This window comes from Arabidopsis thaliana, chromosome 5 (assembly GCF_000001735.4).
Source record: "Arabidopsis thaliana chromosome 5, partial sequence".
NCBI lineage: Eukaryota > Viridiplantae > Streptophyta > Magnoliopsida > Brassicales > Brassicaceae > Arabidopsis > Arabidopsis thaliana.
Genome location: NC_003076.8, coordinates 22,066,222 through 22,083,283, shown reverse-complemented (window position 1 = coordinate 22,083,283; position 17,062 = coordinate 22,066,222). Strand labels below are relative to the sequence as shown.

General features: G+C 34.4%; 5 protein-coding genes and 2 non-coding genes across 7 annotated transcripts; 1 reads left to right on the top strand and 6 right to left on the bottom strand.

Moving 5' to 3' along the window:
- Nucleotides 1–2,942: 2,942 nt before the first annotated feature.
- THE1 (protein kinase family protein) lies at nucleotides 2,943–6,244 on the top strand. Its single transcript, NM_124818.4, has one exon. The coding sequence runs from the start codon at nucleotides 3,404–3,406 to the stop codon at nucleotides 5,969–5,971; it is 2,568 nt and encodes an 855-aa protein (NP_200249.1). The 5' UTR covers nucleotides 2,943–3,403; the 3' UTR covers nucleotides 5,972–6,244.
- A 105-nt stretch (nucleotides 6,245–6,349) lies between these two features.
- Nucleotides 6,350–6,422, bottom strand: AT5G54375. Its single transcript has one exon. It is a non-coding gene; the product is annotated as a tRNA-Phe (tRNA).
- A 42-nt stretch (nucleotides 6,423–6,464) lies between these two features.
- On the bottom strand, nucleotides 6,465–8,007 carry AT5G54370 (Late embryogenesis abundant (LEA) protein-like protein). The gene is made up of 3 exons (NM_124817.5): nucleotides 7,728–8,007; nucleotides 7,307–7,643; nucleotides 6,465–7,170 (listed from the first exon to the last, which is right to left on the bottom strand). Exons 1-3 carry the CDS (start codon nucleotides 7,948–7,950, stop codon nucleotides 6,717–6,719), a joined length of 1,014 nt encoding a protein of 337 aa, NP_200248.1. The 5' UTR covers nucleotides 7,951–8,007; the 3' UTR covers nucleotides 6,465–6,716.
- A 798-nt stretch (nucleotides 8,008–8,805) lies between these two features.
- On the bottom strand, nucleotides 8,806–8,878 carry AT5G54365. The gene has a single exon. It is a non-coding gene; the product is annotated as a tRNA-Phe (tRNA).
- Nucleotides 8,879–10,609: 1,731 nt separating this feature from the next.
- Nucleotides 10,610–11,422, bottom strand: AT5G54360 (C2H2-like zinc finger protein; the record flags this gene model as incomplete). Its single annotated transcript, NM_124816.1, has 1 exon — nucleotides 10,610–11,422. The coding sequence occupies one exon, from the start codon at nucleotides 11,420–11,422 to the stop codon at nucleotides 10,610–10,612; it is 813 nt and encodes a 270-aa protein (NP_200247.1).
- A 514-nt stretch (nucleotides 11,423–11,936) lies between these two features.
- AT5G54350 (C2H2-type zinc finger protein) lies at nucleotides 11,937–13,149 on the bottom strand (the record flags this gene model as incomplete). Its single annotated transcript, NM_124815.2, has 1 exon — nucleotides 11,937–13,149. One exon carries the CDS (start codon nucleotides 13,147–13,149, stop codon nucleotides 12,364–12,366), a length of 786 nt encoding a protein of 261 aa, NP_200246.2. The 3' UTR covers nucleotides 11,937–12,363.
- A 2,569-nt stretch (nucleotides 13,150–15,718) lies between these two features.
- AT5G54340 (C2H2 and C2HC zinc fingers superfamily protein) lies at nucleotides 15,719–16,453 on the bottom strand (the record flags this gene model as incomplete). The annotated part of the gene is made up of 1 exon (NM_124814.1): nucleotides 15,719–16,453. One exon carries the CDS (start codon nucleotides 16,451–16,453, stop codon nucleotides 15,719–15,721), a length of 735 nt encoding a protein of 244 aa, NP_200245.1.
- Nucleotides 16,454–17,062: the final 609 nt, after the last annotated feature.

The following is a 17,062-nucleotide window of genomic DNA, read 5'->3' as shown; positions in this document are numbered from 1 at the left end:
GTGGGTCCAACATGTTCTAATCTTAGGTGAGTAAGCGAATTATTGTTAATTAAACAATTTGGATATGTTATGTAATGTCTTTTCCCTGAAAATGACACATTATGATGTTAATTTGTCAATAGCTAGTACTGTTTTATAAAATCTAACAACCACATAAAAGAGATAGAACATATCATAGAAAGTTGTAGTCCATAACAAATTTATTTTTAGTTGATACAGAATAGTGTTTATATAAATACTAAATTATCTACGAGTTACACTAAAAGCAAGAAATGTGTCACAGAAAATTTCAATCAATCTATCCTACGAGAAGTCGTTGGACCATTGTTTGATTATCGAGTTGATACATAATTAGCGAATATTATAAAAGATGGATTATTTTAATCAGACCCTAAAATAATTTCAACGCGTTAATCTGAATTTGATATGAACTTTTTTGTGCCTTTAAGGTCCCATAAATGATTAATTTAAGTAACAAATCTAAAAAGTCTTATAAGTTAGTACGTACTCGTCTTCTAATTCCAGCATTCGAATAATAATTAATGAGTTAAATTTTTTAAAGTAAATGATAAAGGTTCAGCTGTAGGAATCATGTGATTTGATATACGAACACATGTGCAAGCACATGGTGTGACCTAACGACTTCATCCTCCACTATTTTTCTTAGAATATTGCATTTTCCTCTCTTTTTTGCTGCTCTAAAATTATGTTTTTGCTTACGGGAACGAAATGAAAATTTCCTGTCGTTTTATGATTGACAAATTCCCCTATCTATATAGACCTTATTTAATCCACCATGTAACGAGAACATATATTAACACGTTAAATACCATAGTTTATTTCATGTTTGAAATATATATGAGGTCTAACAAAATACTACGTAATCAAACAAAAAGCTTACCTCACCATAAATATACACATTTTTATAAAAAAATTGTTGTTTTCTATTATATACAAATTAAAAGCTAAAAATAGAAAACTATACTAACGAAATAAGAAGCATTTTTTTGTGAAAGAACGAAAATCATAAACATAACCATAATAAAACCTTATTTAGCTGCAAACTACTATATAATTAACATTATTCTTATACTATATATGATAGAACAATCTAAGATAAATTGTGTTGTTGATGAAAATTCTACAATCGTCAATATGATTTCACCGTTCCAAAGGATAACCGATGAAAAATATAAGTTTCGGTTTGTAAGATTTAAGTCTAACAGAGATTTTTTTCTTTAACACAAAAAAAGAAGAGATATTTCAATAGTCTAATTTTTTTTAAAAATGAGGTTTTCTTAACTTTTTTTCGAATTGACATGAACATGATAACCTTTTATAATAACAATCTATGAATGTATGACAAATTAAATCGTGTTGTTACGTTGTATATTTGCTCTCTTCTATGTGTGTGTTTGTGTGTGTGTTTTCCGTTAAGACAACGTCACAGTTTTGGTTTCGTATCATGCGTAAGCAGAAAATGCAAACGAAGCACCGTCTGTTACGGCGCCGTCATCTTTGTCCACCACACCCGTCTTCCAAAAGCCGCGTTTGTAGGTTCCACCTGAAATTGATTCACCACTATTTCTTTATTTTTCGAGTTTTTGGGAAATAATATTCAATTTCGAGTTTCATATAAGTCCTAGATGTTTCACTGTATTATACATTAGCATAATACTTTACTAAAAATAAAATAACATAGATTAACATTATTTAGAGCATCTAAGTCTACCGATAATATAATTTAGAACTTAAACCAATTTTCTTATCATCATTCACCTAATGAATTATGTAAAAATCACTGCGGATCATCTTTTCATGTGTTTTCTTCGCAAGAGACATGAGAAGTCGGACGTTGACGCAGTGGTGCTCGAAAAGTTCCACTTGGTAAATATCGATTTAATTTTTCTATGCCAAAACTAATGTAGCTAGATTGGTTTGGAATTAAAAATCCGAAACCATAAATAGATGAGTTGAATTAATTGATTCACTCATCCCATAATAAATTAGTTGGGAACTTGGCTGGTTTAACCTATTTTTCAACAGTTATTATAAGTTATACATCGATGTACCTCTTGCTACCAAATAATCAAAAACTCTTGTAGTATTGTTTTAGTATATGCTAACAAATGCAATTAAACTTAGTGGTTGAAACATATTTAATTAAGAGACAACTTCTTTTCACCATTAATGCAACACGATCACAATATTTGTTAGGTTTCCACCGGCTACCACTTTATTGACAAAAAAACATTGAAATCATATTTTTGGTCTACGAAATCCATCTTACTAATAATATTCCCTACTTGATTGATATCAAAGAATTATGACTATATGATACTATAACAAGTGTCTACAGAAATCAACTGGTTATTTTTCTCACTTTAAGATCCTTGTTTTGTCATTTTATCTTCATTTTAATTATGACCATGAGCCAGTTACTATCAGATGTACATGCTTTATCACAGTAATTTTTTTCGCATATTTATTGTTGTTAGGTCTAGTAATATTCTAAGTTGTTTTTGTTAAAAATACATCATAAATATGTGAACCTTTACAATAATAATATTTGATGCATCTCAAATTTCACTACATAGTATATACATACAGTATGTAGAAATTTATTAGTAGAGAAATCCAAATGAACAAAATGAATTGATTAAGATAGTTCCATAGAGACACACAAAATGTTATTGAAACAAAAGGTTATTGATAAACAGTGACCCACAATATTACAACAATAGCCAAAAGACATAAACGTTTTCTTATTCTTCTTATCCTTTTGAAAAAGACCTTACAAACATACTCAAATTAACAGCTAATACCCGCCGCTAATTTTATGCATCCTCATTAGTACAAGAGACAAATTAAACACTTAAAACTAATTAAATTAAACTAATCTTATTATTATTCTTTAATCCTATTTTCTTTCTCTCTCTCTTTCTCTCTCTCTTTCTCTCTCTCTTTCTCTTTGTGTAGGGCCTTTGTGAAGGCTTCCATTGAGTTGCTTCTCCTCTGTAATAATATGACAGCCTAATCAAACCAGCCTGGAAAGAGCTATCTATCTAAAGCAAACAAGTTTTGCAGAAAGTAACACTTCAAAAAGTCTCTACCTTTTCTCCTTCTTCCTTTGCTCTCCTCTTGTCTTTGATTGATTCTTTGTTCTTCCCAAAAACACACACATTCTTCTCCAATTGGGTCTTCCTCTTCTCGCCATGTGAATCCAAACCCAAAAGCTTCAAACTTTCCTCTTCTCTACACCAAACTCAACATCCCCATTCTTTCTTCAACCATCTTCAAGAACAATCTCCAAAACACAAAAGTTTAATCCTTTTTAGCATTGAGCTTTTGGGTTTTCTTCGTTTTCCAATTTGGGTTTTAGGGTTCTTACTAAAAATCCAAAATGGTGTTCACAAAATCATTACTTGTTCTTCTTTGGTTCCTCTCTTGTTACACTACTACTACTTCATCAGCTTTGTTTAATCCGCCAGACAATTACTTGATCTCTTGTGGCTCATCACAAAACATAACTTTCCAAAACAGAATCTTTGTTCCAGATTCACTCCACTCTTCTCTTGTACTCAAAATCGGAAACTCTTCTGTTGCAACATCAACTACTTCCAACAATTCAACCAATTCCATCTACCAAACCGCTCGTGTTTTCTCCAGTTTAGCTTCTTACAGATTCAAAATCACTTCTTTAGGTCGACATTGGATCCGTCTTCATTTCTCACCTATCAACAACTCTACTTGGAACTTAACCTCTGCTTCAATCACTGTCGTAACAGAAGACTTCGTGCTCTTGAACAACTTCTCCTTCAACAACTTCAACGGTTCTTACATCTTCAAAGAGTACACAGTCAATGTCACTTCAGAGTTCTTGACTTTAAGTTTCATTCCTTCAAACAATTCGGTGGTCTTTGTCAACGCTATTGAAGTTGTCTCTGTTCCGGATAATCTTATCCCTGATCAAGCTTTGGCGTTAAACCCTTCAACACCATTTAGTGGTCTCTCTCTGCTTGCATTTGAAACAGTCTACAGATTAAATATGGGAGGACCATTGTTGACTTCTCAAAACGATACATTGGGGAGACAATGGGATAATGATGCAGAGTATCTTCATGTGAACAGCTCTGTTCTTGTTGTAACGGCGAATCCTTCTTCGATTAAGTACTCTCCTTCTGTGACTCAAGAAACAGCTCCTAACATGGTTTATGCAACTGCTGATACAATGGGTGATGCTAATGTTGCGAGTCCAAGTTTTAATGTTACTTGGGTTCTTCCTGTTGATCCAGACTTCAGGTACTTTGTTCGTGTTCATTTCTGTGATATTGTGAGTCAAGCTTTGAACACGCTTGTTTTCAATCTTTATGTGAATGATGATCTTGCTCTTGGAAGTCTTGATCTCTCTACGTTGACTAATGGTCTTAAAGTTCCTTACTTTAAGGATTTTATCTCCAATGGTTCTGTTGAATCTTCCGGTGTTTTAACCGTTAGCGTTGGACCTGATTCACAAGCTGATATCACTAATGCGACTATGAATGGGTTAGAGGTTTTGAAGATTAGTAACGAAGCTAAGAGCTTAAGTGGTGTTTCTTCGGTTAAGTCGTTACTTCCGGGAGGATCAGGTTCTAAGAGCAAGAAGAAGGCAGTGATCATTGGTTCTTTGGTTGGTGCGGTTACATTGATTCTGCTGATTGCTGTTTGTTGCTATTGCTGTTTGGTTGCTTCAAGGAAGCAGAGGTCGACGAGTCCTCAAGAAGGCGGTAATGGACATCCGTGGTTGCCATTACCTTTATATGGACTCTCTCAGACTCTTACTAAATCAACCGCTTCTCACAAGAGTGCCACAGCTAGTTGCATTTCATTAGCTTCTACTCATCTTGGACGTTGCTTTATGTTTCAAGAAATCATGGACGCTACTAATAAGTTCGATGAGAGTTCGTTGCTTGGGGTTGGTGGATTTGGCCGCGTTTATAAAGGAACTTTAGAAGACGGGACTAAAGTCGCGGTTAAAAGAGGTAACCCGAGATCAGAACAAGGTATGGCTGAGTTCAGAACAGAGATTGAAATGCTGTCAAAACTCAGACATCGACATCTCGTCTCTCTTATCGGTTACTGCGACGAGAGGTCTGAAATGATACTGGTCTATGAGTACATGGCGAATGGACCGTTGAGGAGTCATCTATATGGAGCTGATCTTCCTCCATTGTCTTGGAAACAAAGACTCGAGATTTGCATCGGTGCAGCGAGAGGATTACATTATCTACACACCGGTGCATCGCAGAGCATTATACACCGTGATGTTAAAACCACGAATATCTTACTCGACGAGAATCTAGTCGCCAAAGTTGCAGACTTTGGACTATCCAAAACCGGCCCTTCGCTCGATCAAACACACGTGAGCACGGCGGTTAAAGGAAGCTTTGGTTATCTAGACCCGGAATACTTCAGGAGACAGCAGTTAACAGAGAAATCAGACGTTTATTCGTTTGGTGTTGTACTAATGGAAGTACTCTGTTGTAGACCGGCTTTAAACCCGGTATTACCTAGAGAACAAGTGAACATAGCGGAATGGGCAATGGCGTGGCAGAAAAAGGGTCTGCTAGATCAAATCATGGACAGTAACTTAACCGGGAAGGTGAACCCTGCCTCGTTGAAGAAATTTGGAGAAACCGCAGAGAAATGTTTAGCGGAATACGGTGTGGACCGGCCTTCTATGGGAGATGTATTGTGGAATTTGGAGTACGCGTTACAGCTAGAAGAAACATCTTCGGCTTTGATGGAGCCTGATGACAATAGTACAAACCACATTCCAGGGATTCCAATGGCGCCAATGGAACCGTTTGATAACAGTATGAGTATAATCGATAGAGGAGGAGTAAATTCGGGGACCGGGACTGATGATGATGCGGAAGACGCGACTACTAGTGCGGTGTTTTCGCAGCTTGTTCATCCTCGTGGAAGGTAGAAGAAGAACACATTTGGTGAAAACAACAGCAGAGACAGACATTGTTTGTTTTTGAAAAATTTATAGAAAGAAAGTTATTTATTGAAGACTTTTGGGAACAAACAACAAAATGATTCATTCAGCATTTATTTTCGATTTTTTACGGTGTATTTGTTTTGTAATATAGTGAGTACTGATGTTTTAAAGCAAATCATGAATCAGAATGTGATTATATATCTTAACTGCTTCAAGTTCTTAAAATTCTTTATGTACATTTGTTTTGTTAAAATGTTGATTCCAGATTAAGAAACTCATTCTTTTGCTTGCATTTGCAGACTTTAGTGATTACGACGTCGTTTAAGTGTTTTTGCAAAAAGATTAAAACTAAAAATTTCAAAATGCGGTGAGCGTGGATCGAACACGCGACCTTCAGATCTTCAGTCTGACGCTCTCCCAACTGAGCTATCCCCGCTTTTGATATACATTCAGAAAAAATATTTAAAGTACAGAGGTGTTTTTCTTCTGCTTTTGTTCATAAACTTGTTGATTTTGGATTGGTAGATTAAGCAGTGTTTATTGGTATTATATATCAATAACAATGATTAGGTTAATACAAATTAGAATACATGGTGGATGATACAATACAAATACATTGCAAGTTTACATATTATTCCTTCACTTATATTATACTTTGGAAAATCTCCAGTAGAAGCTAAAGCTCTCTGGCATTATTCTTCTTTTAAGCCAAGTTTATATGATTCTTTTTTTACTTCCTGCACACGATACCGTAACCAGAAGACGCTCCACGGGTACAATCCAAAGTTGCATATTCAATCTCTGACTTAACAGAATCAATCTCTGCTTGTGACTCAGAGAAAATGCAAGTTTTACAGTCATTGGAGAGTAGAGAAGAAGTCTTGAAGCTGTCTTCACCACCAACAACTGGCATTGCGACTCCAGGCTTAGCCGGATTTTGGAAATCGGGCCTGTAGGTTCGTCCCAAGATTCCATCAACCTTAGGTGAAAGGTTAAAGAATCTGAATTGAACCTCAAGATGTGCAAAACAATCATCTGATGGTACTTTGTAGCTATGGATTCTGTCGTCTTCTTTTGTCACTGGAACCACATTGATCATGATCTCGGCTTTGTCTTTGATTGTCACGATCACGCTGTTTCTCATACTCACTCTCTCGATCTTGATGTCCTTGTTTGGTGAGTACCTGTTTATAAAACAAACATATATACGTTTCAAGAAAACAGACGAAAATATCAACCATGACATGTAGTCTAATGGATTGTTTTAGTGTCATCCGGATTCAAGCTCACATGTTGTTGACATAGAGATTAAATACTTACCAGGTGGAGAGAGTTTCTTCTGGAACAGATAAATCTTGGCCATCGTAACTGAATTTGAGATGGTCGATTTCGTTGTCCCATGAGGCGGTTTTCGCGGCTTCGAGGGAGAATTTGTTGGAGTTGAAAAGGAATCCTAGAGCTTGGATCCATGTGAAGTCTCTGGCACGACCAGCGGGTCTGTGACCAATGAACCTACCATTGATCTGAAGGTCAGAGTCAGAGACGAGGCTAAACTCTTCATTGCTCTTTCCATGGAAGTAGAACACAATGCCGTCTCCTCCAATGAACCTCGGGTCATAACAAGCTGATCCAGGTCTGTTGCAGTTTGGTTTCCTCACTGTACAATAACATCATCTTTACTTGAAAATGCACAAAACATATGTGAAAGCTTTATGATTATAGGAATCGAAAAAATTCTTACTGCGGCATTGGGATTTGCAAGTGGGTCTATCGCAATCGGCGTAGCACACTTTGTTCTTGGAGTTCATAGCGGTTTTGCTTGGACATTCCTCTGGACACCTAATGTACTTGCGGTAACATCGAGTGTAAGGGTTACTACAATAAACTCCAGCTGCCTTGGCTTGCAAGAAACAAGTTGCAGCCACCAGAGAAATCACTAGCAAAAGGGTTTTTGAGATCTCCATCTTTGTGTCTTTCTTGTTTTGATTAGAGAAGGAAAGTTGGTTTGTTTTGATGATAATGAGAATTGTTGATTGTGAATTTATAGTGGTGAAAAGTCAAATCCTTGCTTAATAAAGGGGCTATTATGTTAATTAATTATTGAGATACATGTTGGAGACTGTGTGCCTTTGGACGAACTTCGCGGTGACACCATTAACAATTTTACTTAACCTTCGTTGACTTCGTTTCAAAGTAAAATTAAAGTATGACTATTTCTCCAGTTTAAGGTATCGTTTTAAGATTAATTTTGTAATGACAACAAACTGTATCATAAATCCAGATATTTAATGTTTTATACAACGGTAAATACATATATATGTCAAGAAAAAAAAAATTATAGACATTGTAGATTTCGATATGTATCATGTATGAACGAAGTTCTAAATTGTTACAAAGAAAGCAGAGTGATCCACATTTCTCGGTCCTCATAAATATGACTATGCCATTTTGTTGAGCATGTGTTATATGTAATCTGTTACCTGTTAGAATCTTATAATATTGGTTCATGCATGGACGGTGTTATTACTTATCTATGGATGATTTTATACGTGAACCAAGTATTATAATTTCAGAAATATTAAATTTCATGTAAAGAATTAAGAATTTGTCATTTTTCGACCTTGTATTATTCTCTATGGAAAGTTTATAACTTTTTTTTTCTGAAACCCAATGAATTTGATTCTTAGAGAAGTCAATTACACGTGCGACCTAACGTTCTAACGAAGCAACGTCGCTCCAAGTCAATTTGTTCTTTTATATTTATACGGCGTCGTTTGGTTTTGCAACGAGAAATAAAATTTCAAAAACAAAAAGAAAAATGCGGTGAGCGTGGATCGAACACGCGACCTTCAGATCTTCAGTCTGACGCTCTCCCAACTGAGCTATCCCCGCTTGATGACGTTATCTCCTGAACATTAATATATAACATCTAAAACTAACAACAAGAACTTAGAAATCGATTTTACATATTTCTGTGAAATTCCTAGTCAGATTTTCCATCTATGTTGATGTTTTCAAAAAACTTGTTTAAAATTTCATAAAAGATTGTTAATTTGCGAAGTAAAAATACAAATTTGCAAGTTGAGAAGTATTCATATTCCTCATGTATTCAATATTGACTCTCATTGTCTAGCAAAAACTATAAAGTTTCATCATATAGCAACTCTCAATGCTATCAACTTCTAGACCACGATGATTGAACAAGAAAAACAAACTTCCATAAAAGCAGTGATATTAGGGTTTCAATAGTTAATTTGGTCGACATTGAATAAGATATTGGTAAAAATCGTGGCAACATTTTTATAATATAAAATTCTAGATTCCGTTTTGCTATTGTATATGTGCTTTAAGAAGATTGAATCTGAGGAATATGGAAATGGAAGCGATGATTTTCTGAGAGGTCATCCTCAACTTGAGCTTTCGCCAGAAGCAGTGAGAGCGAGACTTAAAGAGTTGGCTTTGGCTTTAAGGAAGGGAGGAGGACAAGCCTTTATAAATAATAAGTACGTAGCTTACTTCTTTTAGGATGATTTTATTGTTGGGTCTATCAACCCAACATCTCAAATGAAGCGACGATGTTCGGTATTATTCCTATGTAACTACTATGTAAGCTTTGTGTGAGGTATCTACAACCATAAACCTAAATCTTCACGAACTTAAATTAATATATAAATGATCTGCACAAGCTCCAAATGCAAAATTATCAATCTCCTGCTTGGAAGAAAAAGCACTTGTGTTTTTCAATATTGACTTTCATTTGTTTGAGAAAACAATCCAGTTGATCCAATAGACAATTTTCAATACTATCAACTTCTAGACCTCGATCTTCATACTATGGAATAAATGTCTTCAGGAAATTATCTTTAAAAGGAGATTTCTCTTGAACAAGAGAAACAAAAATAGTTTTGATTTTTGTTCAATAGAAAAGATCTTTGGAGAATGGAGATGCAAACATCAGTTACAGCCTTACAGGTTTTTAAGTTTTATAAATTCTTACTAGGATTACAAGATTATATTAATACATAAAAAAAATAACAGTTTTATTGGATAACAGTTGTATCTTTTTGTTACAAATATCCTGAAAGATGATTACATTTGTAATACAATCTAGTAAATCGGATCTGGGTCAAGGAAGAAAACCGGGCAAACTGGAACCAGCGAAACCCTAATCGTCAAAAGGAAACCACTGCCTCTTTTTTTTTTTTTTTTTTTTTTTTTTTTTTTTTTTTTTGTGAGGTTACAATTACAACAATAGAAGATCAGATAGACCTTCTTTCTGCCTCTTATTTTTTTTTTTCAATTTTCCAAGGCTAACAAATTGTCAATGAAGAGATAATGTCTCTTTAACTAATGTTTTTAAGCAAATTGCAGATTCTCTCTAACCTTTGAAAAAATTAAGTTCGCTTACGAAAATGACTTCTGAAAATCTCAAAAATTTAAGAACAATCATGAAATGTAGGAATTGAAAAAGGGATTTGATGAATTAATCGAAACATCAAAATCATCAAAAAGACAACAAAGAAACAAAAAGAGAAAAACAATTGCATGAAAAAAAGAAGAGGTGAACATAGGCCTCAATAGAAAACAGAAAACTGAAAAACACAAAGGGACATAGATAAATTACTACTCTCCTCTTGATCTTTTTTTCTTGGGCAACCACCTTATCATCCCGATATCCTCATCATCTTCAGGCACCATGACTTTGTTTTTCCCCTTTGAGATGAGACTTTTTGAGTGACTAGAGCCCGAACCATGCTCTTGTAAAGCAAAAAAATCATAACAAAGATCGGTGGTTGGATAAGCAGGAACATGTATATTGCTTGAATCAACCTGGTTTCCAGCAACCAAACTGTATCTAGGCACACAAGGACCCACGGGAGTCATTAGATTCCCATGGAACGATGAGTTAGTGTTGTTATTAGTGCTATTGTTGCTGCCTCCTGTGGACTTGGATGGACCAAGAGTTAGATCAAGATTAATACCATCAGTTGATAAAGCATGTGAGCTACCACCTTGGCCATACTTACAAGGGCCAACAGGAAGCCTTTGCAAGGTGAAAGGAGTACTATCACAAAGCATCGCATCCTCGATTATCTTTCGCTGCTTCTCCAATTCTCGTTCCTTTTTGTGGCACTTCATGTGACCGCCTAGGGCAAAACAGCTTTTGAAATTCCTCTTGCAGAAACGACAGGTGTGGCTGATCTTGTTATCCTTGGGAGGATGTATTAGCACGGTATCTCTTTTCTTTCGGAAAAAACTTAATCTGAAACTAGGCATCTCAAGGTTTGTCCTTTCAGACACAATCTCTTGAGGAGACCTTTGTTTCGGATTGTTTATTGTCTCCTTCTCCTCCACGGCCACAAGGGCACTTTTGAGTTTTTGATCATGTTTGTGTGGGGAGGAGGAGCTTGAAGAAGACATAGATTGGTTGTTCATAATTTGTTTTGTAAAACTTTGCTGACAGTTAGAAGTGAGTGATGTCTTATCTCTTTGCTTAGAGGCGATATTTATTGAGAGGATAGTAATTATTGTATTTAACTCGTTAAGGTATATAATCTCCAAGGGTAACAAATATTAATTGATACCGTAAAACTACTTAATTTTGTTTAAAAGCAATAATTGTTTCTCCAAGACTACAACTGTCATTCACTTTATTCTTTAATTTCTTTCTAGAAAATGATACTTCATAAGATAAAAACACAACAATATAATCAATATTCTTCATATGCGTTACGTATGACTACTATGAGTTATCTATATTCTTAAAAATATGGTTGTTTTTCTAACTATGGTGATTTTATACATTTTGTCTCTTTAATGTCTCTTTAACCTCTTTAACCTTTTGAAAAAATAACGTTTGCTTACGAATAATTGGGCCATGAATTCTGAAAATTGCAGGAATTTTAGAGCAATCATGAGATATAGGAATTGAACAAAAGGGACTGATGAATTAATCGAAACAACAGAGATTATTTGAAACGAAACGAAGAAACAATTGCATGAAAAAAAAAAGAGAGGTGAACATAAGCCTCAATAGAAAACTGAAAAATCAAAGGGACATAGATAAATTACTACTCTGGTCTTGATCTTTTTTTCTTGTTCAACCACCTTATCCTCCCGATAGTAGTATCAGTATAATCATCATCATCATCATCATTTTCAGGCACCACGACTTTGTTTTCCCCCTTTGAGATGAGACTTTTTAAGTGACTAGAGCCCGAACCATTCTCGGGTGAAGGAAACAGAAGATCGGTGGTTCCATTAGGAGGAGCAACAGGAGGCTCCACGGCTTTGTTCTTTTCCATTGAGAAGAGACTTTTCGAGTGACTAGATCCCGAACCATTCTCCTGTAAAGAAAAAAAATCATGATTGTTGTTTCAATAGGGAGGAGCCAAAGGAGGCACCCTGACTTTTTTTCCCACTTTGAGATGAGACTTGAGTGGCCAGTTTCCCGAACCATTCCCTTGTAAAGAAAACAAATCATAACAATAATAGGTGGTTGGATAAGATAAAGCAAAATGACGCACCATGGCTTGGTTCTTTCCCATTGAGAAGAGACTTTTCGAGTGAGTAGAGGCCGAACTATTCCCCTGTAAAAAAAAAAAATCATGACAAACATTGTTGTTTCCATTCGGAGGAATATACCTAGTGTTTGAACCAACCGGGTTTCCAGCAACAAAATTGTTTCTAGGCACACAAGGTAGCACGGGAGTGAACAATTTTCGATAGAACGATGGGTCAGTGTTAGACCAAGAAGATGGGTTAGTGTTAGACCAAGAAGATGGACCAAGAGTGAGATCCAGATTAATATCATTAGTTGAGCTGCTACCGCCATACGCTGGACCAAAGAGGCCGAAAGAGGGCACTGGAAAGCTTTGGAAAGGCGGAAGAGAAGTACCACCAGAAAGCACCGAGTCGAGATTTTTATCCTTTGGAGGATATTTTAGCTCGTTATCTCTTTCCGTTCGGACAACTTCTAATGTGAAAACAGGCAACTCAGGGTCAGGGATCGTGTTTTCAAACACAACCTCTTGAGGGGGCCTTTGTTCCGGATTGTTCATTGTCTCCTTCTCTTCCACGGTCACAACGGCACTTTTGAGTTTTTGATCAGGTTTTTTTGGGGTGGTGGAGGAGCTTGAAGAAGACACAGATTGGTTCTCCATTTTTTTTGTAAAACTTTGATGAGAATTAGAAGTGAGTGATTTCTTCTCTCCGGAGACGTATGGTATATATTGAGAGATTTAATTACTGTGTTGCACTCGCTAAGGTATAAAATCTCCAAGAGCAAATAGCATTAATTGTAACAGTAAATCTACTTTGAATTCATTGTTTTTTGTTTAAAAGAAATAGTTGTGCCTCTTAACAATCTTGACTTTTTTTTTTCTTTCTTAAATATACACCAATTTAATTAATATATTTCAAATTTGACTAGATTTTGTTTATATGAAGTTATGTGTTATATAACTACTATGAATAATTATCCATAGTTTTAAAAGTTATGGTTGTTTTTCTAACCATGTTGATTTATACATTGTCTTCCAAATTAAAATTTGGTGTGCATTATGTACCAACTGGCTTTGTATAATCTAATATTTATTTACTCATGATTTCAAGTACGTGTGTCTCTAGTTATCTTGACTTTGTTCTTTCTGTTTTCTAAAATGATACTTCATATGTTAAAAATACACCAATTTAATTAATATATTTCAAATTTGACTAGATTTTGTTTACATGATGTGTTATATATAACTCCAATGAAAGATAGAAAATATGGTTGTTTTTCTAACCATGGTGATCTTATACATTTTGTCTTCCAAAATAATAATTTTGTGTGCATACCAACTGGCTTTGTATAATCTAAAATTTATCTACTTAGCTAAAATATATCTATAATTGTTATAGTATACGTCATTATGTGTAAAAGTAAATTAAAAAAAACACTAACTCATTTCAATTTTTTTAAAAATGTTACGCTTCAGTTCGTTATATCGACCGTTGCAAACTGGTAACTTCATGTTATTTCATATAGCAATTAATATGTAAAAAATATTAATTGATATGTAAAAAAATGTATTAATAAGCTAAGTAATACAAGATTATATTTTCTATTATATGGAATGATGTTATTTTTCACTTATTTTCTCTAATATATATATATATGATAATTGCAAATACAAAGAAAGGGAAACACACCATTGTATATAGAATGTTAAATTTTGAGTCATTGTACATACAAACTCCAGCTATGTCTTAGTCAGCTTTACTACTTATTCTTGTTTTTTCTTATCCTGACTTAATGATAGATAGAAATTGTGTTTTGTTTCCTTAATTATGTTGTTTTCAGTTTCTTACTTTCTATGTTTTCTTTTGTTTATTTTCCTTTTTATTTACTTTCGATATACTTACTAATTACTAGGAAATACCCAAAATGAATACAATTTTAAATACTGATGGTGCATGAACTTTACAGAATACCAGTTTTGATATTCTTAAAAATGCATTTTCAGTCATATATATTTAGATGATATAACATGAATAGTTGACTATAAGTCTATAACGCCACATTTTTCTTTAATTAGTCTATGAAACTATTGGACAAATATATTTTCAACATACATTATTTATCCATAACGAATGACTTATCACCAGTTCACCACACATAATACGGTTTACTAGCTAGGTATTTATCCATTGTAAAAACGACTTTAAAGTTTTATTTGCACAAAACAATTTTTTAATAATTAATGTTCCATCATATTTTATATGAGACATCTCACAAACCCAAATCAAAATAACGCTGGGAAATGTAACCCTAGGCCATGAAGTGAAATCCATTCATTTCTAGATACAGACGATAGTCGTTGCAAGGATAGAGAACCCGAAATTTTCAATTCTGCATCACTCAGATACTTTCCGAAATATTTAAAATTCCAGTTTTGCAAATCTTTTGTTACCCAATTTTTCTAAGTATGTTAACCTTCTCTTCTTTTTTTTTAAACAAAACCTTCTCTTATCACAAACTGGAAACTGTAAGTTGTGAGTAGGACAACCTTTTATTATACAAGACTCTAGATTATATTCCATTTTTCTAAATATGGTTTCTTAAATTACATATTATGTATATAGGTTCAATAACTAGACGATATTCATTAACATTGATATATATAAAAAAGATAATTATCTTTTTGGTTAAAAAATCCTGAAAGATGATGACATGTGTTAAACAAATTTGGGAGATTACAACACTAATAATAAGATCGGAAAGACTAATATATTATAAGTTGAATAGATATAATGTCTCGTTAACAAAGGATTTCAAGCAAAACTCAGAATCTCTTTAAATTATGAAAGATCAAATTCGCTTACAAATAATTAGACCAGAAACTTGCAGAAATCTTTACAAAAATCATGAGATTTAGGCATTGAAAAATAAAAGGCTTCATGAAGTAATCAAAGATTGACAAATAGGAAAAGAGAACATTTATAAGACAAGAAGGAAACAAAAAGAGAAAAAAAAAAACAATTGAATGAAAAAAATGAGAACAAAAACTTCAATAGCTATAAGATACCTCTAAACTGAAAGCGAAATACTAAATAATGCATAGAAAACTGAAAAAAAACAAAAAACAAAGATACATTGATAATAATCACGACCCCAATATTCTTCTAGCTGATGTTTATCATCATCTTCAGGCACCCATGACTTTGTTCTTTCCCATTTGAGATGAGACTTTATGAGTGACTAGAGCCCGAACCATTCTCTTGTAAAGAAAACGAATCATGAGAAAGATTGATGTTTAGATGAGGAAAAGTAATAGAAGGAGGAATGTTTCTAGAGATTGAATCAAGGGGGTTCCCAGCAACAAAATGGTATCTAGACACACGAGGACGAACGGGAATGATCAGATTCCCATCGAAGGATGAGTTAGTGTTGTTATTAATGATATTGTTGCTATCTCCTATGGACTTAGATGGACCAAGAGTAAGATCAAGATTAATATCATCAGTTGATAAAGCATGTGAGCTATAGTTGTTCATGTTCATATCTGTGGTTCCTCTAGGGACTCCAACATTAAGCAATGGGTTAACGTTGTTGCTGCTGCTGCTACCTTCTATGGACTTCAATGGACCAAGAGAGAGTCCAAGGTGATTATCATTTGATAAAACATCTTGTGAAGACCCACCAAAGAGCAAGTTAGACTTGTCTTTGTTAGAAAGCCTTGACTCGATCTGTTGCCTCTCCAATTCTCGGTCCTCCTTGTGGGTGGTTCCGTGACCGCCAAGGGCATGAGGGGTTGGGAACGCTCTCTTGCACAAGTAACAGATGTAGATCTTATTATAATACTGGGGCGGATTGTTCACTGTCTCCTTCTCCTCCAGGACCTCCATGGCCACAACGGAACTTTTGAGTTTTTGATCATGTTTGTGTGTGGAGGAGCTTGATGAAGACATAGATTGGTTCTCCATTACAATTTGTTTTGTAAAACTTAATTTGCTGAGAGTTAGAAGTTATGTCTTATCTCTTTTTTGTTAGATTTATGCTATTTATTGAGTAAACTATTAATTATTGTGTTTCACTAATTTAAGGTATGAAATCTCCAAAGGCAAAAACAAATTAATTGAAACCACAGAGTTTTAGTCTTTCTCTTCTCTAAAGTGCTATTTCACGTACGTGTCAAAATACACCAATTTAAGTTATAGTTCAATCAAAATTTAAATATCTTATATTTGCACGAGTGTTTGAATATATAAATTTTAAAAAAATATGGTTATTTCTCTAACCATGTTGATTTTACTCATTTTGTCTTCCAAAATAATAGTTTTGTGTGATACATGTACCAGTTGGCTTTGTATAATCTGAAATTTATCTACTCATTTAAAAATGACTGAAGCAGTCAGAGAGTCTCCCAAGCTAAGGGTTGAGTCACTCAAAATACAAAGTTAAAACACTCAAAAATAACAAAAACAATTGGTGGAGGATTCAAACCAAAAATATAACATTGTGAAATAATACAGTTCATATCCCCTGATCTCAAGTAACTTACTCGAAAGCAACAAAACGATTTTGAAAGGCAC